At 43.0% G+C, this 21,479-nt stretch overlaps 1 protein-coding gene across 2 annotated transcripts in view; it reads left to right on the forward strand.

The window, feature by feature from the left end:
- The window catches only part of LOC147460893 (mitogen-activated protein kinase 15-like), a 58,475-nt gene that overhangs the window by 29,320 nt on the left and 7,676 nt on the right, over window positions 1-21,479 (forward strand). Inside the window, exons 7-11 of one of the 2 annotated variants that reach the window (XM_086508596.1) lie at window positions 16,016-16,153; window positions 16,264-16,337; window positions 17,485-17,586; window positions 18,069-18,196; window positions 19,320-19,875. In XM_086508596.1, coding sequence (XP_086364722.1) covers window positions 16,016-16,153; window positions 16,264-16,337; window positions 17,485-17,586; window positions 18,069-18,196; window positions 19,320-19,624 — 747 coding nt within the window. In that variant the 3' untranslated portion in view covers window positions 19,625-19,875. Of the gene's footprint in view, window positions 1-16,015; window positions 16,154-16,263; window positions 16,338-17,484; window positions 17,587-18,068; window positions 18,197-19,319; window positions 19,876-21,479 lie in introns of those variants that run through there. The other variant, XM_086508597.1, reaches the window with a different exon arrangement.

A 21,479-nucleotide genomic window follows, 5' to 3' on the forward strand; every position in this document is an offset into this window, starting at 1 on the left:
GAAAAAAGGAGGGTTTTTTTTTCTTCTTGCTTGGGGGAATTGAGAAGGAGGAAGAAGGAGACCTTTGTGCGCGTGCGCTCGGCGATTGAAGCCAGCACGCAAGGTGTGGTCCGTGAAGCGGTACGAAAAGAGCGAGCACCTTGCAGAGAAGGCGGCTAACGAGAGCTACCACGAGGAGGAGCTTCGAACATTCGAGGAGTCGAAGCCGCACAAGATTGTGGATTGCTGTGACGCAGCTCGAAAGAGCAAAGGGCTTGCAAAAGAGGCAGTCAGCGACGGTTGCCAGGAGGAGGAGTTGTTGTCGAAGTAAAGCCAGTGGTGAATGTTCCCGTCGAGGCTTGTGCCGACGGAGTCGAGTGGCGAGGGAGGTGTGTGCCCCTCTGTATGGATTGGTGATGGCCATGGCGCGACCTTGAGCAGGCCACATGAGTTTTGTACATGGTGTGTAAAGAAGCTGTCATTGCCGATTTTTTGGTGTTGTCTTTCCTCCCCTTCCCCCCTTTCTTCTTTGCTCGTCTCCAAGGTGTGTGGTGTCGGTGTGTGTGAGCGTGTGCGCCCCCCCGGGCCCCCTCTGTGTGGGAGAGAAAGAGAGAGAGGTGCTGAGATGTGGAAGAGCTGGAAGCGGGCAAGACCGGTGTGGTAGTTGTCTAAGGATTATGCAGAGTGTTTGTGCGTTGGGTGAAGTGCAGGCGAGGCCCTGCTAGTGTGAGTTTCTTGTTTTGAAGGTGTTTTCGAGAGGACAGGGGTGCTGTGAATACCCTGAGCTATATAGGGGCAATTGTTTGTGTGTCGAGTGTGTTCCCCATTCCCCCTCTCCAACGTTGTGCATTGACCATGAGTTAGGCAATTGTAATTTCATAGAAACCTCATTGATCTTTTTAATGACAGGAAATGGACCATACATTCTGAAAGACAACTTAGGACACTTCTTTCCTACTTGCTTAAGAGGTTGCTTGATGATTCTCAAATAGACCCAATCTCCTTCCTTGATAGTAACATCCTGACGATGCTTGTTAGCGTGCTGTGAATAAGACTCCGGTGCCTTGCTTAGCCGAAGCTTCACACTCAATAATCTCATCTAATGACATCAGACAATGAACTGACGAATTGAGTCAAAAGTGACTGGAACGAACGGCCAAAAGCTGCCTCATTCATATGGCAAAGGAATAAGAGTCATTAAAAATTGCTTGGACCAATGGGAGATAGAACTCCCAATGAGACTATTGATCATGCATATAATGACTTCAAAACATCAAAAGCTAACTGATTGTAATTTCTGTTTGACCATTTGACTGTGGGATGAAAAGCAAATGAAAAATTTAACTTTGTGCCAAAAGTTTCAAAGAGAGCGTGCCAAAAATTTAATGTGAACCACATCCCTATCTGAAACGATTGACTTTGGCAAACCACAGAGGAGTTCTCAATGCTTAATGAACAAGCGTGCTACATCTTGTGCAGCGTTTGTGGGCTTACAAGGAATCAACATGCAAAATTTGCTGAAACGGTCACAAACATTGAGTGTTCCTTGAATGCAAACTAGGCGGAAGGTTAGTCACAAAATCCATAGAAATGTCTTGAAATGGCCCGTCGGGAATAGGTAGCGGTAGCAAGAGGCCTTGCTGCTTACCCCGAGGAGCTTTTACTTTTTGACAAATGGTGCACTGTGTGACATAACGAAACACATCTTTTCGCATTTTAGGCTAATAAAAGAATCTTCCTATTTTTTCTAAAGTGGTGTTCATTCCCCTATGCCCACTCGTAAGAGTCATGAGCATCGTGCAATATGGTTGTCCTGAGCGAGGGCAATACACATAGACGGTGATGAAAATACAACAAACCTTCACGAATGAGATAGTTGCTAGGCCATTGGGAAGCAAGAGCTTGCAACCATTGCTTACCAAACTCGGAATCTGCATACTGGTTCTTCATGTTGTCGAAAGAGACACCCTAAATAGAAACTGTGGATCTTGACTCAAGAGCCAAGATTTGTCCTTTGCGACTTAACGCATCTGCAACTGGGTTAGCTTTACCAAGCACATACTCAATCAAACCACCAAATTGCTCAAAAAATTGTGACCGCCGTGCTTTGCGATCACTCCAATGTGAACTAGGCATAGACTGGAGCCACTTGAGGGCTTGATGATCTGTGCGAACTGTGAACTCTACCATATAGAAAATGCTTCCAATGCTTGAGAGAGTAAATAACAGAGAGAAGTTCTTTGTCATAAACTGAATAATTCTTTTCGGCACTATTTAACTTCCGACTCAGAAATGCAACTGGACTGCCATGCTACTGAAGCACATCACCTATGGCGACATTGCTCGCATCTGTCCATGTCTCAAAGGGGTTGTTCCAAGAGGGAAGGATGAGACACAACGCTTCTGTCACCGCAACCTTGAGAGGTGAAAAAGCCTCAGCGGCCGCCTCGGGCAAAACCACGCGCTGTCGGCGAGTTTTTTCGCTTTCAAAACATTTGTCATGGGTGCGGCAAAGCATGCAAAAGTCTCTATGTGCGAACTATATGCTTGACATAAACCAAGAAAAGAACGCACATCATATGCAGTTTTGGGCAAATCCCAATTACGAACCTATTCTACCTTTGCGGGATCAAGCTTGACACCTTTTACTAAAATGATATAACCAAGATAAGTAACTTTTGTAAGAAAAAACTGAGACCTCTGATCTGCAATGTACAACTATCAGTCATCCAAACGGGTTAAAACCTTTTCAACATCCTTTGCATGTTGTTCCAACGATGCAGAGAAAATGAGAATATCATCAAGAAAGATAAACACATATATGCCAATCATATCGCCGAAACGATCTACTATGAAACGGTTGAATGTACCCACGAGATTTGTCAATCCAAAAGGTATAACCACATACTCCCATTACCCTCGCTCTGTGCGAAAGGCGATCGTGTAGATATCGCCTTTGAATACCCTTACTTGATGGTATCCACTTTTGAGGTCAACCTTGCTGAAAACCTTTGCTCCATTGAGCCTATCAAGGATATACTCAATGCGAGGCATCGGAAATTTGTTCTTGACGGTCATCTTGTTCAAAGCCCTGTAATCAACACACAAACGAGACAAACCATCCTTCTTGCAGACAAATAAAATAGGAGCAACAAAAGGACTTACACTAGGGTGTATGAATCTTCTGGCCACTAACTCTGTAAGTTGCCGCTCTAATTCTTCTTCTTGGGTCTTGATCAAACGGTAGGGAGCCTTACTGACTGGTTGTGCCTCTTCCGTGAGTTCGATGCGATGATCCTCTGGCCGCTCGGGAGGGAGATAGGGTGGAAGATCATCCTGTAAAAAGAGATGCTCATACTTGGTAAACAAATCTGAGTACCTCTTTGGAGCCTTGAGGCTCTGAGTGACTGGAGAGGCATAAATGAATGCCGCTTGTGCTCCTCGACGCGATTCACACTTTGCCTGCACATGAGAAATGAGAGCTAAAGAATGAAGACCCTCCTCACCACGAATGATCATGGGAGAGTCACTTTTGGCATTTAGAGTGAGCGTATTGTCTGTCCAATCAATGAGAGGGTTATGCTCATGAAACCATCTAATGCCCAAAATCATATCACATCTGGAGAGAGGAGACACGACAAATTTTCTACAAAAGAAAGCTTGTTGAATAGTGAATAACACATCAAGGCACTCTTGCATAATGAGAGAATCCATAGCGAGAGCGAAGCCCGACCCCTTGCGAGGAGTTCTCTGGCTAACCTCCAAGCGGGCTCTCTCTATAAGAGAGTCACCAATCACATCATGCATACTGCCTGAATCAAACAATATGACAAAACGTTGACCCTTCACATGACCATAACATTTAATGAGAGACTCATCAATGTGTATCAGAAACATGTGGAGAATCAGATTGGTTCACTAAAGTGCTTGTGGTAGCTCTGGTGGGTGCTTTGGGTTTTTTAGGTGGTGCTGTCTTAGGACATGCCTTCTTTATATGACCCTTGACGTGACATTGATAACATCGACCTTCCTTTGTATAAATGATTTGCTCTTCTGGCGTTATGTATCCTCCTATAATTCCTTGTGCAGCTTTTTCATTTGGGGTTAGCTTAGGTTTAAGCAGGTGTTTTAGCTTTGCCCTTAGATTCATTTTGAGAGTTCTTTTCCGAAGGATTAGAGGAAGATGGGGCTAGAAGAGTTACCATTCTTACCATTCTTATCGTTCTCATCGTTCTGTGGTTTTGAGGAGTCTGAGCGGTAGTGTGAGAAGACTTGTTCTCCTTAGGCTTTCCTTTGTTGTGCTTCATCTCTTGCGCGAGAGCAATCTCTACAGCCTTGTTGAGATCTATGGGATGAAGGACTTCGACATCGAACCTGATATACTCGTCCAATCCGAAAATAAAAGCCTCTTTACGTTTCGCATGTGATTTGCATAATTGGGTGCCAAGCTGCAAAACACGGTTAGAAAAAGACATGACTGGGGTACCATTTTGCTTGAGATTGCGTTAAACTCCCTTTAACCGTGCTAGGTATTGAGGTGGCATGAACCGCGCCTTTAGCTTCTCTTGGAAGTCGGCCCGACGGAAAGAAAGGGACAGGCCTTCCTCGGCTTCCGCTAGGTGCGGGGCCAACTGTGCCTCTTGCCACGCTTGATACCAATTAATGACATCACCGACAAGATACATGGTTGCCGTCAAAACTTTGATATTCTCTGTTTTCTTAGTTGTTGCAAAGTAAGCATTAAATTGATGCAACCAAGAATGAATAACATTAGCATCCATCTTACCGTCTGTCACAAGACGGGCACCACTTGCGAGTAGAAAAGAACAGATTGAACAATTGTAACCACTTCAAATAACACTGAACTGAAAGAGATGCACGACACGAGACAGGGAGTGGTGAAGCTCCACCCCAAGAGAGCGTTGGCCCCAAACACTGGTGCCTCTTTCGGTATTTCTTTATTATTAATGATTTGCAAAGTACAACAGCTGGGGAGCACCTTCTCTGCAATCTGAGCGCTGAAGAGTGCCAGAGAGGGCCCCCAAGCCTCATATTTAAAGACCCAAAGCCTAAAAGCATCAAATATAAAAAGCTGACTCCAAAAAAACACTTTCCTAAAATTTTGGGATTTTCCTAAAAATCTGTCGCGAATTGCGGAACGTCCGTACAGGTGCCACATCATCATATTTTGCCGTGCAATGTCTTCTGAGCGTGTTCTGCTTTTTTCTTTTTAATGCCTTTATGTCACTTGGGTCCCATCGGACGGGGTCTCGTAAGTTGGTGGAAACTCCTCTCTAAAAATAGGCCACTCGTCAAGACTTTGTAAGTTTGTAAAGAAACAAGGGGAGGTTGGACAAGCCCTTCTTTCTTGGGTTACCTGTCACTCTTCAAAAACACGATTAGAAATCAACACGCCCAAAGTGAACTTTGGTTACGTGCGACCGCAACAAGCAATTTTTTTTTTTTCTGTGGTTCTTTCCTTGAGTGATACAAAACACTGCCAAAAGCTCTGATACCAATGTAAGGTGCAGTGGAATGATGAGCGCGCGGCGATGTGTGCAAGTGAAAGAGCACGCGAGGAAGTGCAGTGTGTGTGCAGAGAAGGGAGGGGAAGGGCAGTAGTAGAGAAAGCGCTAGCAGAAGAAGAGAGGGCACGCTATTGCTGCTGGGGAATAAGTGAGTTAGTGAGTTAAAACTCACATTCCCTTTATTATTTGTATAGGACCAATTTATAAGTTAGTGGCCAAGTTCAATGTGAACTTGGCCAAAGGTTAGTAACCTTTAAAATATACATTAAAGGGGGCCATTTGGGCCTTTAACCCAACAACCTCCCACTTAAAGGCATAAATGGCGCCTTTAAGCTATGTGACTCCCACCATCTCTATGCATAGATGATGTTGTGCTTTGGGTAAGCACTTAGTGAGAGCATCGGCTGGATTTTGTGATGAATGGACCTTAACCTATGTAATAAGCCCATCCTCAAGCACTTCATGTATGAAGTGATACCGCACATCAATATGCTTTGTGCGTGCATGAAACATGGCGTTCTTTGCCACACATATGGCACTCTGGCTATCACAACCAAGCATAGGTGCCTTGGCAGGCAAACCAAACTCACTGCATAGTCGTGCTAACCAAATAGCTTCTTTGGAAGCCTCAGTGGCTGAAATATATTCAGCCTCTGTCATAGACAATGCAACAATCTTTTGCAATCTAGAACACCATGAAACAACACCTCCCGCAAAAGTAAATACATAGCCACTTGTGGATTTCCGTGTATCCACATCACCAGCCATGTCAGAGTCACAAAATCCCTTCAACTCCATTGGTCCTTTACCATAGCAGAGGCATTTGTTTTTAGTCCCTTTCAAGTACCTCATAATGGACTTCACTGCATCCCAATGCAACTTGCGTGGATTAGCTTTAAACCGGCTCACAACTCCCATTGCATGGGCTATGTCAGGCCTAAAAGCAACCATAGCATGCATAAGTGAACCACAAGCTGAAGCATAAGGCACACTCTGCATGTCATTGGCTTCTTCCTTTGACTTGGGACAATCATCCTTGGAGATTTTAACATATGGCTGTAATGGCACACCAAGAGGCTTTGCTTCAGCCATGTTAAATCTGTCCAACACCTTTTCAATGTACTTTTCTTGCGACAAATACAATAGGCGCTTGTCTCTTTGCCGCGTAACACGCACTCCAAGTATATGTTCAGCTGTCCCAAGGTGTTTCATTGAAAACGCAGATTTCAGCTGCCCTTTACGAGCATCAACAGTGCTTCTTTTCTTTGCAGCTATCAACATATCGTCCACATAGAGCACAAGAATGATAGGGCTGCCATCCTCATCACGTTTGGTATACAAACAATGGTCTGCATGGCTTCTTTTGTAACCATGTTTAAGCATGAAGCGATCAAACTTCTTGTACAACTGTCTACATGATTGTTTCAGCCCATACAAGCTTCTATTGAGCACACATACCAAATGTTCCTTGCCAGGGATCACAAAACCCTCGGGTTGCTTCATGTAAAGCTCTTCTTCCACATCACCATGCAAGAAAGCGGTATGTACATCCATTTGGTCCATTTCCAAATCAAGAGCAGCCACTATGGCAAACAGTACACGCAAAGTGGTCATCTTCACAACAGGAGAGAACACTTCCTGAAAGTCTATGCCCTTGGTTTGAACATATCCCTTTGCCACAAGCCTTGCCTTATACTTGGGTTTTGCATCAACAGTCTTGATTTTATACACCCATTTGTTAGGAATAGCCTTCCTTCCTTTGGGCAATTCAGCCAAATCCCAAGTATGATTAGCATGCAAAGCTTTAATCTCTTCCTGCATAGCAAGCTCCCACTTGTCGCTGTGCTCACATATCTTTGCCTCTTTATACGTAAGAGACTCTCCCTCATCTGCCAACATAATGTAATGCAAAGAGGGGTCGTGTCCACTCACAGGCCGTCTTTGACGAGTAGACCGCCTCGCCCAATGATCCACATTATCCAGCAATGGGTTTACATCAAGTGGCACCACAAAATCATCAACAATGGGCTGCTGTACATCATTTTCAGCACCATTTTCAGCATTGTTTCTTGGCTGCAAATGTCCTTCAGGAGCCTTAATTTGCTGTCCAACATCATCTGGCTCAAACACCACTGGATCATCTACATTTTCAGCCATTAGTGGTGCATCCTAAGGGTCAAAAATAGGCCTAACAGGTGGCTGGTCATGCTGAAATTTCACCCTTTTATGGTCATGCTTTGAGGCACAATTGTTTTGAAGCAGCCTTGCCTCAATAAAAACAACATCCCGGCTGCGTACAACCCTTTTGAGCTGAGGTAACCAAATCCTGTAACCCATTTCGCCTTCTTCACCATATCCCATGAAGAGGCCTTTAATGGACTTCGCATCTAGTTTACTCCTCAACTCAGGTCTAACATGCACAAAAGCTTCGCAACCAAAAATGCGTAAGTGATCATATGAAGCAGGCTTGCCAGACCAAACCTCTTCAGGGATGTCACCTTTCAAAGACATGTGAGGGGATCGATTGCATATATGCACTGCAGTTTTCAAAGCTTCTCCCCAAAATCCATGAGAGAGATTAGTTGTGGACAGCATGCATCGCACCCTCTCACAAAGTGTCCTATTGAATGTTTCAGCCACACCATTAGAAGAGGGGCTGTATGGTACGGTAAGCTCCCTCTTAATGCCCAAATTTTCACAAAACTTATTAAATTCAGCACTTGTGTACCCCCCCATTGTCTGTACGCAAGCATTTTAGCTTTCTACTTGTTTGGGTGGTCACAAATGCATGAAATCTGTGAAACACAGCAAAGGCTTCATCCTTAGACTTAGGCAAATAAACCCAAATTTTCCTAGAATGATCATCAACAAAGGAGACAAAATAGCATGCACCACCCATAGACTTAGTAGGCACGCTACATACATCAAAATGTACAAGATCAAGTACACAAGATTTACGAGAGACACCAGAGTAATAAGAACGCTTTACTTGCTTGCCATATTGACATTCATTACAAGAATCAAGCTTTGTGCCTTTAGCATCAAGCTTGTTCAAAGTACAAAGCTTAGAAAGGCCCTTTTGGCTCATATGGCCAAGCCTCTTATGCCACAACTCCATGTGAGAGCTAATTTCAGCCAATGCAATAAACTTGCCCAACACGGCCTTTCCATGCATGCAGTAAAGTGTTCCGTTCTTTGTGCCCTTTACAATCAGCCTTGAGCCTTGAGCCTTTGGTCATTTTCTATGATCCTCTCTCAAACAAGATGCTGTAACCATGCATATCCATATGACCAACAGAAAGCAGACTCTTCTTGATTCCCGGCACATATCTAACATCATGCAAGACAAGCTCATTTGTGCCATCTATGGAAAGATGCACAATGCCAATACCTTCAATGGAACATGCATGATTGTTTTGCAAGGTATATATGGCCACGCTTGCCTACATCAAAAGTAGAGAAACACTCCTTGATAGGAGTCACATGGAATGAAGCACAGGAATCAACAATCCAAGTCTGGGACAATACATCATTCACAGTCAACAAAGCATCAATAAGATCACTCTTGGTGATCTGCATGTCCTGTGAATGAACATTTAGAGAGGCATCAAAGTCATAAACATCATCATCTGACAAAGTGTCACACAAGATATCCTCTACGTCTGACAGCTCCTGAATCACGACACTAGAAGCCACATTGGCCTTCTCTTTGTCCTTTGAGCTATCTTGTGCATCTGCCTTGACTTCCTTCTTCTCTTTTTTTTTTGTCTCCGCCATTCTTTTTCCTTTCTAACTCAGCTTTATAGTACCTGCTATCGGGTTTCTTGTGACCTTTCTTGCCACATTGATAGCAAGTCACATCACCCTTGCCTTTGCTTGCATTTTCCCTTTCTTTACTCTTACTCTTACTCCTTTGTGCATAAGCATTCTTCTTTTCTGTCCTTCCTCTAACCATGTTGACAGAGCTTCCTCCCTCTCCACTTGCTTTCCTCCTGATTTCTTCATTCAAGATAGAACCCCTAACACCATCAAAGGTCAAATTGGGGTTATTGGACAACGAAACCACCAAAGTTTCCCATGACTCAGGTAAGGTCATAAGCAAGAAGATAGCTTACTGCTTATCATCAAAAGGAGGCAAGCCAGAATCCTGTAACTGCGACAAAGTACCTGCGAACAATGACAAGTGCTCTGCCGCGCTCTTGGACTCATCTAGTTGCATGCCGACAAGTTTTCGCATCTAGTGCACTTGGTTGACAGGCTTTGAATTTTCATACATTCCCTTTAACTTCTCTTACACATCAAAAGCAGTCGTAAGACCTTTCACATCAATGACGGTCTCATCCGTCATGGCCATTTTAATGTATGTAATGGCCTTCCTGTTCTTGCTAACCCATGCTTCATTCGTCATATTTTGTGGCTTTACGTGTTCAAGTGCCCCTTCGCAATCCTTAAGAAATAGGATTCCCTGAATCTTATCTTTCCAAAGATCAAAACGTGTTAATCTCGAAGAGGTTCTTCACATCCGCAGAAGATGAGGCCATAGTTGCACGAAATAAGAGGGATAATACGCTGAATTTTTGGGCAAAATGCGCAAAAATCGGAGTATAGCCTCATAGAGATGTGCACTACAGCTCCAAATGGTCACAGGAGCAATTTGGGGCAAAATAGGACGATTTGGGCACAAAATTGAATTGCTGAAATTTATGCGCAGGAAATTTCAGCGAGCGAATTTGTGCTCGAAAACAACAAATTCAGTTGTTTTTAGCCTCAGAAGACATAGGTAAGGCTAATACACAGCCTTTAGAAGCATGTAAGCACGAAAGCCCCAATTTGTGGCATCAAAATTGCATGAAATTGAGCTACAAATGGTCATACATCGACAAAATTTGTCAAACCTGCGTTGATTGCATCAATTTGCACTTTCCCCAATGTAATCGCACGATAAAAACACTTGCAAAAACCTGCGTAAATCTGAAATTTGCTTAAAACACCTGTTTTAGGGCTTGTTTTTCGGAAATTTCCGGGTTTTCGGGTAGCGGGGACTTAGCAAAAGTATTCCCTCACCTTAATACATCATTTGCATAACCTGTATTTTGCTGTCATAACCTGTAATTTCCTGTTTTTGACTTAATTTCAGCTTGTTTTAGGTCAATTTTGGTTGCCGGGAGCTCTCTAATGTCCGGGGACGAGTCTTTTGGCGTCGAAATTGCAAAATCTCGCGTGTAAGTTGACCTTCTTGGCTGAAATCTGCGTTTGCAGGTTTGGGGGCAAACTCTAATCGGGCTCTAATACCAGTTGATGAGCGCGCGGCGGTGTGTGCAAGTGAAAGAGCACGCGAGGAAGTGCAGTGTGTGTGTGCAGAGAAGGGAGGCGAAGGGCAGCAGTAGAGAAAGCGCTAGTAGAAGAAGAGAGGGTACGCTATTGCTGCTGGGGAATAAGTGAGTTAGTGAGTTAAAACTCACATTCCCTTTATTATGTGTATAGGACCAATTAATAAGTTTGTGGCCAAGTTCAATGTGAACTTGGCCAAAGGTTAGTAACCTTTAAAATATACATTAAAGGGGGCCATTTGGGCCTTTAACCCAAAATTGGAAGTGAATGTTGCTATTGCTCAAGATGAGTGCTCCATCTGTGCTCAAAGGTTCTTTTTACTTACGAAAGGGAGAGCCTTCCGTTTCGTTTAGAGAGAGAGTGTAATGATCACAAACAAAGTGAATGCTAGTGTGAATGAAAGTGCTGAGAGAGAGAGTGAGAGAGAGAGTAGAATACGACACCAAACGGTTCTCAAACTCTCGTCCAAGGGTCCCCCTCCCTATGGCGAGAGAGGTCTATGCTATAGATTGCATAAATCTAGTACAATGGTCTAAATGCCGACGTTGTCGACGACTATGATGACGATGACGAGGACGGGCTGAAATTTGAAATTGAAAGGACTCATTTGCTGAATTCTGAAAGGCTGTCTGATTTGGAAAACGCTGGCTGAATTTGGCGATGCTGACTGGTCTAATTTGAAAACGTTGGCTGACGCTGGGTGTTGAAGGCTGAAAACGTTGATGGTGTCCTGCCGGTCTTGCTTAGAAGATGCACTGCAAGTTGCCCGAGCTCCTTTTGCTACTTCTTCTGCCTCTGCTGAGTGACCTCTGGGTTTCTTATATTTCCTTAGCAATTTGTCCGACTTACTTTTCCAACAAAAATCACTTATTAATAAATAAGTGAAAAATGTGTATTTTGGGAAAAAGGGTTCTATGCTTTGTAAAATGCTCATTATGGGTACTGAATGTCATGCTAATGATCATGTTGTGTGCAATCAGAGGATATGCAACTAATCTAAGTGCCTGGACATGCACGGCCTGTGCACAAGCTCACAAAGGTGCCAAAACACCTCCTAGGCTAACCTGAACCCTAGACCTGAGATAGGTTGTCCACATGCACATAGGGTTAGATGTGCACGTGACAAAACGCTGGGATTGATCTGCTGGAGAAAACGCTGGGATTGATCTGCAATTGAAAACGCTAGTAGGTCTTGCTGGCTAAAAATGCTAGGGCTCTCTGCCGGTCTTGCTGAGAAGATTCACCGCAAGTTGCTGGAACTCCTTCTGCATCTGCTGGAAACTGAGGGTCCCACGTCTCCTTATATAGGAATCTCATGCTGGGTCGAGCAAGCTTCCCTATAGCCCCATGACCTTGGAAACTGGCATAAATGAATAATAAAAATAAGTAATTGCCTGCAACTGAAGTGCCCCAAAATGCCATGGAAATTTGGGTGTATTGCCTTGGACAATGCAAATGCCGGGTGGTACTGGGTTGTGCAATTAGAGGATATGCAACTACTCTAAGTGCTTGGACATGCTCGGCCTGCGCACAGGCTCACAATGGTGCCAGAACACTTCCTAGGCTAACTTGAACCCTAGACGTGAGTAGCTTGTCCACATGCACATAGGGTTAGATGTGCACGTGACATTTATCCCCTCTTATAATTTGCAAGTTCAGACTATTTTGAACTTATGACGGTACATATATTAGAGCTCTGATGTCTTGACCACCTTGGCTGATCTGGTGCCGTTTTGGACTTGATTGAGATAGAATAAGCTTGCTTTTTTTCTTGATTCTTTCTCCAGTTTGGGGCTGATGTGGGTATTTGGAGGCTATGGACTCTTGTCTATGACTTCCCTGTCGAAAATACGGTGTATTTCAAATTATATCATACGGTTGGGATAAAGATGATGTGTTTTTTAAAAAGACTCTTTAAAACCATACAAAAATCTGCAAATTACCTCATGAATTAGGACTATACCTAGGTCTAAGGTTAATGGGTCTAACAAACTTATTGAAAATGACCTAGGGAGTGCGCACAAAGACCAAAGATTCAAGGTATGGGCTACAAGGCTCGTTTGTATTTATATAAGTACGGCCATACGAGTTTATACTGTACAACTTTAGGATATGGGTGTCTCTCTCTCTCTCTCTCTCTCTCTCTCTCTCTCTCTCTCTACCTCAGTGATCTCTCTTTTGCATTGTTGCCTTGTATATGTATGTGTCATTGCACGTGTTCTCTAGTGTCAGAGGATCTTATTGAGTCGAGCCGGACCGAAGTCGAGGTGTCCACCAGATCAGAGGCCAGTTCATGTCTTCATTGAATCTTTTGTTGCTTATTCTGACAATATCCTTCTACAAGTGTAGGGATTTGGACGTTGTAGCAGTTGGTTTTAGTATGACAACATCCCTAGGTGTTTACTCATTGCATGGGGAAACGGGAACGGGACCTGCTAGGCCTTCTAAGATAGAAATGTCTTGCTCATTTCATTGGAACGGTTTAGAAACGCCTTTTTATAGGTATATTGTATATAAAACGCGTGGAACTCCCTGAAGAAACGGCAAAACGGAGACGAGAAACGGGGATTTTGGAAACGGAGCTTCTGATCCGATATGTCCCGAAACGGAGTTTCGTGGTAACTATAACTCACTGTGATGTATCCATATCATACTTTCCGTCTGATGTAGTCAATCATCATTTGAACCCTCATAGTTATCATATCTCATAACTCTGTATTATTTTTCGGTTAGTTTAATTATACTGAAACCGGCCCGTAGGGCGATGGACTTAGGCTTTCACCCGAAATTTTACTTAAACTTTACGACAGAAAGAAACTTCACGAATAAGCCTGTGATTGGAATTCAACACTTCAAGACAAACCACGGCCTGGCAGCTAGAGCGCTACCAAGAAGACAACAACTTGGCCCTAAAGACTGGCACCCCTTCCGGTATTTCTTTATTCTTATCATGCTTGAGAAAAACTTGTAAACTTCTACAAGCTGTCCCACTTTTATCGGGCTGAAACTCCTCTACTCTAACCTGATTTCGGCAACATAACCACAGTAGAAGTCTCCACAGACATATTCCCAAGTACATGGTGACTTTCCACGCACTTTAGAGCACTTCACAAAACCTGGCGAGAAATTGCAGCACGTTGAATTCTCTGGTTTGCCCTCCGATTCGCGTGCCGATTCTTCTGTGGATAGCCCTTGAGCTCTCGCACTTGTAGGGGTCACTTGCCCCTTGAATTAGATGAGATTCCTCGCGGGAAATCTCTCTAAATTGTCCTGTACAAGCATCCAATGCTTTCTTGAGGCTCCCCTGGCAAATAAACAATCCAAATGCTTGCACCTAACCCTCACCAAGCTGTCCAAACCTGTCCATGGCTGTAATTGCGGGTTTTTGACCCAATTTTGCGAGCATAACGGCGCAAAAACTCCTGTAGGGCTAAAGTACACGTCAAGGACACTTTCCCTTGCGGTATGGAAGCTTTCCGGTGAGCTGCAGGTCAATTTCAGCATGCTGTAATTTTCTGTTTTGCCACTGTTAGGTGCTTACTGCCTTGTACACGCATCCCAATGCCTTTCCAAGGCTCCCTTGGCGATTCCCTGTAGCTTAGGTGCGAAACCCTAAACCTGCAGAAAAACACAGCAGGCTGCAATTCTCTGTTTTGGACCGTTTCGAGCGGAGCGAGCACGCCTACGCATGTTGCAGGTGCTCCCGCATGCAATGGGATAGTTCCCCTGTAAATCGGACGAGTTTTCACGCGAGAAAACTCTCCGTTTTCGCATTCCTTCATGATGGAACTGTGCGTACCTGAAGGGGATTAGCAATTAGCTAATCCGGTTCCTGTATAGAAGGCTCTTGCCTTGGCAAACGCACGTAAAAGCCCCAGAACTGTACATGGTCATTTGAGAAGCCCAACTAGTGGGGCATTACCAAAATTTACCATATGTGCAAAGGGGAGAGAGAGATGGGCGAGAGCAAATCGTCGCGCTACATAGAGCAAGGGAGAACAAGCTTTCCATTAAAGCTGTGATCACCTGCACCCACTACTCACACACACTGTAGTATACACTTATCAGCCCTCTCTCTTGAAATGGGTGCCCCCTCTTGCTGATGCTTGTGGCAAATGCATTTGGAGCCGCCATGTGTCCAGTTTGCCTCTTTTGAGTTAATTCCCTAGTACCCATCAACTTATAAGTGTAGCGAGGGGCCTAAATGACTTTGAACTGAGCTTAGATACCCTTTTACTGCTCGGATTCGAGTGCCGATTGGCCCGACCAATTCGTGGTGACTTGCCCTTCGCGACTGCATGTGAAACTCTTGGCCGTCGGCCATTTCACACTGGCCATACAATGTTCGGTCATTTGCAACTTCAAAAAGAGGTTCCCAAGAATTAAACAAAAATCATTGGAAAGAAACCAACAACTCAAGTTAGCAATTGCCACGTCCTCGTGACATATACTTTTGACATCTAGTGTGTACACGCTTGAGGAGGATTGTCTTTATGGTCTCATACGGTATTCCTGCCAATTGGACATATGTTATGTACAAGCTTGGTCCTTTGGATGAAACGTGTCTTTTATGGCCTTAAAAAAGTGAGGTTGACTCGTAACGAACATTGGTTTCACTTTCTCAGCGATCACGCTGCTGGAGTCTCATCCCTGCCTGCCGCATGCAAACTTCGAATCAAAGGTGGTGTCATTATAAACCATATACCTATTTTAGGATGACATCAATGGTAGTGTGCCTCACAGGATCACAAGGATGGGTAGCATGGACAAGAATCTGACCTGTTATTTTTGACTTGTCGCTCTAGGAGACACTAAATGGTGAACTTTATGGCCCTTGATATCTTCCTTGAACTGTGCTCCCCTTATGGAAACACATCTCATGGGATCATTATCGGAGTTTTTTTTTGGGATAGTGCCTATGTACTGTAAAAAAGCAGCACATTTAGTTGTCAGAGAGGAGGCATTTGCTCTTGAAAAATCTCACAGTTCAACTGCCACACAGGTTTTTTAATGGCAATTGTGTAGTGAAAGGAAGGGAAAATGAAAGCGTTTTATTTTTTCACAGATTGTTGGAATTAGGAAGAGATTTTTTAGTTTTACTGTCACAATGAAGGGCAACTTGTTATTTTCTTGGCTACTTTATATTATATACTGACCAGTTTTGTTCTCATGTACAGGCATTGGCTGACCCGTATTTCAAAGGTTTGTCAAAAATGGAACGTGAACCATCAGCTCTACCCATAAACAAATTGGAGTTCGAATTTGAGCGCCGCAAGATATCTAAGGAAGATGTGAGAGAGCTGATATATAGAGAGGTTAGTGGGTTAAGTTTTTGTTATTGCTGCTTAATGAGAACAAGACAAGTATGTGTTATTAAACCAAGAATTACGCTAGAAAACTTACATTATTCTTTTAGTTTCTCTAGATTCTTGAATATCATCCACAAATGCTAAAAGAACACCTACAAGGAAAGGGGTCAGGAAGGTTTATGTATCCAAGGTAACAATCGGTCTCCCTCTTTCTTGACATGGATGTATAGGTAGTATGTTTTCTTATGGCGATGCATGCTCGATTGTCAGGACAAATGTACTCATGATCTATTGAGGTCAAAATCACATTTGGTCTCCTCAAAACAGAACAAAAACACACAACAGTAAACAAAGAAGAAACAAAGTGACCAAACACCCAATCAAGATCCTATAGATTTTCTTGGGTCTAGCTTTATAATGTTAACGTTCCAATGGATTATTATCTTGGGTTTAGCTTTATAATGTTAACGTTCCAATGGACTTTTCTTTTGGAATGTTTGCATTTTGAGTAGTCCAATTAAAGTGGGGAACTCAAGGAGGCCACTTATTATTTAACTTAGTGACTTTCTTAGTTGTAATTGGACTTTCTTAGTATATTTGCTGCTACTCAAGCTTTATCATGGCTGAGTTGGTCCATTACCTCTAAATTGTGATGAAAACTTTGTTCACTGCTCTATAAATCAAGTTCCAAGTAGGAACTTACCTGCACCTTTGATCACGTGAAGAGGGATGTCATAAATTTTGTTGGAATTATGCATGATGAAGTTGATGTTCTTTCGTTGCCTATTTGAACAAGATGTGAAAACTAAGGTCACTTCGTGTAAATTTCTTGTATAATGCTTCATTGTCCACCTCTAAATTTTGTTGTGTCATTTCATTGTCTTATCTCTGTTGTTGTAAGATGATTAAGTCAGAACTCAAGCCTTTACATTCTTTCATGTTGATGGTGTCAATGATTTTAAAAGTGAGTTCTGGTAGAAGTACATGCAAATTTTTGGAAGTAAGCTTCTCCTATTTGTCCCTGCTCAATTGATGCATTGTCAACTTGTTGTAATCTTATAATGCATTGTCCTACACTTTTTGTATATTATTATGTGCACAACATGCATGTTAATGCTAAGCTCCACGTATTGTGTGTCCTACAGCCCCTTAAAACCTATTTATTTCTTCTTGGCGTTTCAAAACATAGAAACCAAACACTGAAACAATGAAAAGATAATTTGCATGAAACACTCCTTGTAACTATGATGATGTATGTATGCGCATTATGTATTCATGAACACTCATGCACATGCCGCATATAAAATTACATCTGATCTTGTTTTTTGGTCTCACAGTACAGCAGATCAGTTCAAGAGACAGTTCACTACTCTGGAAGAGAATTATGTGAAGGGTACACCAAGCATACCTCCTGAAAGAGAGCATGCATCCTTGCCAAGGTGAAGGATTCGTGCCTTATTGTAGTTTTAGACATCGCCCTCTAGTTGTCAAAAGCATTTATCAAAACAGAACTTTGATTTTATTCTTTTGTAACAAATAATTTTGTAATGCTTTGTTTTGTGATTGTTTTTTTATTTTGTAATTATAATTTTGTAATGTTTTATTTTGTAATGATAATTTTGTAACGTTTTGTCTAGTACTATTTTGTTTTGTGCTAATAGTTTTGTCATATCTTGTTTGTTTTGTAATAATTTGCTTTGTAATTGTAATTTTGTAATGTTTTCTATATATAACTATGATTTTACAATTTTGTAATGTTTGTGTTGCTTTGCTTCTATTATTCTTGAAAGTGGCGACTGGTGCTTGATTGTCTTCATAATTTGCTCTTCCTTTCTGGCATTGCAGGATGTTTAAATTATTGTATCCAGACTAAAAGGAATCAGGGATTTGTACCAAGTTTAAAAGGTTGTGTTGTTTGCAGGGAACGGGTTCTTGATTTTCGGGAGGTTGGCTCAAAACTTAATAAAGAGTCAGAAAAGCCTCACTCAGAGAAAGGACTCACTTCAGTGGCAAGAGCGTCTTTGAGAGCATCCCAAAAGGTCTTTCAAGGTATTACTTTGATTGTCTCTGCAGATGCGGGCACTTAAAAGTGTGTGTGTGATATGAAGGCGTCGTAGCCTCTCATTGTGAACCAAGGGGTCTCATCTTGAGCTCTCCAACAAGAGCTGTAGGACATAGGAGCACTTACATAAAGTCAACACCCAACTGTAGGGTCCCCTTTGTATAGACCTTGCCGTCCACACGGACGTTGGCCGAGTGTGCCCAAGTCTACGATGTGCCAGGCTACACACCCCAGTGGTGGTCTAGGCTTCCTCATCCTGTGCGGACCCCACCTTTGAACCATGGCACCCGTGATGTGCCCTACGCACCCCAATGGTGGTCTAGGCTTCCTCATATCCCGTGCGGACCCCACCTTTGAACCATGGCACCGGCGATGTGCCCTACGCATTCTATCGGTACTCGCCATCTGTGCTCCATGGTCCTGTTCCTATAGATGACGTAACAGTATGTTTGTCTATATTCAATCACAAAATGTTTGATTGAGCCAGAGAGCATGGTGTGAAAATTTAGTTTACACTAGTCTGGCTGGCCGCCTTCGGCCACACACACACACCCATAGTGTGTTATATTAGCCCTCATTCACTACTTTCACCCCTCTCTACTCATATCCTACACAGTTCCATTTCAGTACCTTATCTTTTTTATTTTTGGTACTCACACATTGTATCAGATTCACCATGTTGTAACTTTTTGGTCTCATAGGTCATTTTGGCCTTTTGAAGACGTTAATATAACATTTCATTTCTCTCTCTCTCTCTCTCTCTCTCTCTCTCTCTCTCTCAGCGGGCTGGCCGCCTGTGTCGCCAGGATGCAGGCCACACTCACCTGGTGAAGGTGCTTGGGACACGTGTCCGGGGGTGAGGGGCCGGGATCCCTTCCCCATTATAGATAGTATAGATGGTCTGTCTTCTGTGAGATGAGAAAAATGGTAGGTTTAAATGGGAGAATGCTGGTGGCTCCTATCAGAAATTCTCTTCTGTGATTGAATTTTGCGCTTCATTACGCTTTTAGAGATATCTGTATTATGTAAGTGTGTAATGAAGGGGTGTATGCGTGCATGCATGTACATGTGCGCTTATGTGCAAGTGTGATAGTGTGTGTTTCTCTGTAGGTGTCCATGCTCCCAATGGAGGAAAGGTGGCAGAGGAAGGGATGGGCCTGAGCACTGGGGCAACAACAAAGGAGGCTACACAATCAAGAAGACTAATCAAAAGTGCAAGTGTGAATGGCTCTTACACAACATCAGCTCCTAGCTATGCAAGGCGGAATCCTTCAATGAGGTCGGAAGTCGATCTGATAAAGAAAGATACGTCAACCCAAGAGGGTGGTAGCAAGGTCCAACATAAATCCCATATACTAGGATTTGAACTAACCAAAAGAATTCAAGCTATTCACAGTGGCTTAGCTCGCTCTTGAGAGCGCCTAATACTCTCATCTTAGCTTCTAGGTACTTATTGACAGCTGCAATTTAGCAGCTTCTCCACTCTTCCTTGTATGATAAGTGGGTCCCCCCCATTGAAGGGGGTTTTACCATAATGCTAAATTTGTAGAGATATAGTATAATGAACTTGTTGAGGAGAGAAGGTAGCCTTAACTTTGAAGGCTCGCGGTCGTGGTGATTGACAATTATTCGACACACAAGAATTAGTTAGCTCTTTTCAGGATAATGGAGACCCTACTCTCTCTCTCTCTCTCTCTCTCTCTCTCTCTCTCTCTCTCTCTCTCTCTCTCTCTGCCCACACACATTACTTTCCCCAGCACGATGTGGACTCTCTATTTGCGGCGCTCATTTCTAAAAAAAAAGAAGAACATTGAGTCGCTCATCAGCTCCATACCCGATCCCAGCGGCCATATTTGTAGCAGTGGTCACACATATCTCACACAGCTCCCGTCTAGTAGCACTTTTAGATTCATTTTAGTATCTTTTCTTTTTTGTACCCTGATATGCTATCAGAATCACCAGTTTGTAATGGAGTGGCCATAGATCATTTTGGCCTTCTGAAGACGTTACATGTGTGTCGGTAATTGCATAGATTGGAAGAAGCATTACAGAATGGTATTACAAAATAGATCCACATCAAGTGTGGGCTAAAGCGCAGGTGAGAATGTACAATCACTGCAACTGAGAAAGATTTGTAGTGAAAACCTCTTTGTGCAATTGGGTGTCCTCTTTTCTTCAGTACTAGGGACTCTCGTAGGTGGTAGGCTCTATGTTATTTGGAGTGACATGAGTTTGTTTTTTTTGCTTTTGGGTGCTGCTTTTCGTCTCTCTTTAGTAAAGGTTTTTCTTTTCACCCTTTTTTTCTATTTACTCCTGCTCTTTTGTCTTCTTGGTAGTGTTTTTCTTAATTTGACCCGTCTTCTGTGCTTTCTTTTTGAATGTTTGTGCTGGTGATAACTTAGGAGAAGCTCTAGGCTTTGTTAGCTTCTCATGGATGTTCCCTAAGTGGATTTGGTCATTCGCATTATCGAGCCTTGCAGATCTATGTGGCTGCATTGGGATATTTAACAGTATAGGAGTGACATTATTTGCTAGCCTTGCTAGATTTGACTCCACGTTTAAAGCAGTTGGTGGGTGATAAGGCTTGTATTCCTTGCCATTAACATCCTTGTATTTTTAGGTGAGCCTTGTCACATGCAAATACTTGAACACAATGGTGCACTTCCAAACTGAATCCTCACTTTGGACTTTGATCATGTTTAGGCAAGAGGAGCTTGAAGTACTTTCCCTTGCCATCTCTAGAGAAGCACAATTCTGTATCAAATGGAGCAATGGACTTCAATTGATATTGGTAAACTATCATGTGCTTAGACATTTGAGGTCATTCCTAGGTGGCTTTAACTTCACAGCATTGGGCCTTGCCTTCATAGGTACTAAGCAAGGAATTTGAGCAATCATAAGCTGTGGAGTTGAAGGGTAGGAATGAAACTGAAGTGGGGATTTATGTAGCAAATTAACACACACACCCCCCCCCCCCCCCCCCCCCCCCCCCTTCAAGCTTGTTCCTCAATTGAAGCAACTTGTCAAGTCTCTCAAGGGTTTAGATCCTCATCTAAAGGTTCTTCTCAAGGAGGGATAATTTGTGGAATGACACCCCCTTCCTAGAGTTTCCACTAGCTTCAATAATAGGATGATTGTCGACATTCAAGTATTCCTCCCAAGTTGTAGCTAGGTTGCAAATAGGCAAGTTGGGTTGGTTAGCTTCCTTTCCTCAAAGCTTAGGTTGCAGGGTCCTTGTACACTTGTTCCATTCGATTTCTCTGGTTAATG

The sequence above is a fragment of the Adiantum capillus-veneris genome, chromosome 3 (assembly GCF_014529385.1).
Source record: "Adiantum capillus-veneris isolate H3 chromosome 3, ASM1452938v2, whole genome shotgun sequence".
Taxonomy (NCBI): domain Eukaryota; kingdom Viridiplantae; phylum Streptophyta; class Polypodiopsida; order Polypodiales; family Pteridaceae; genus Adiantum; species Adiantum capillus-veneris.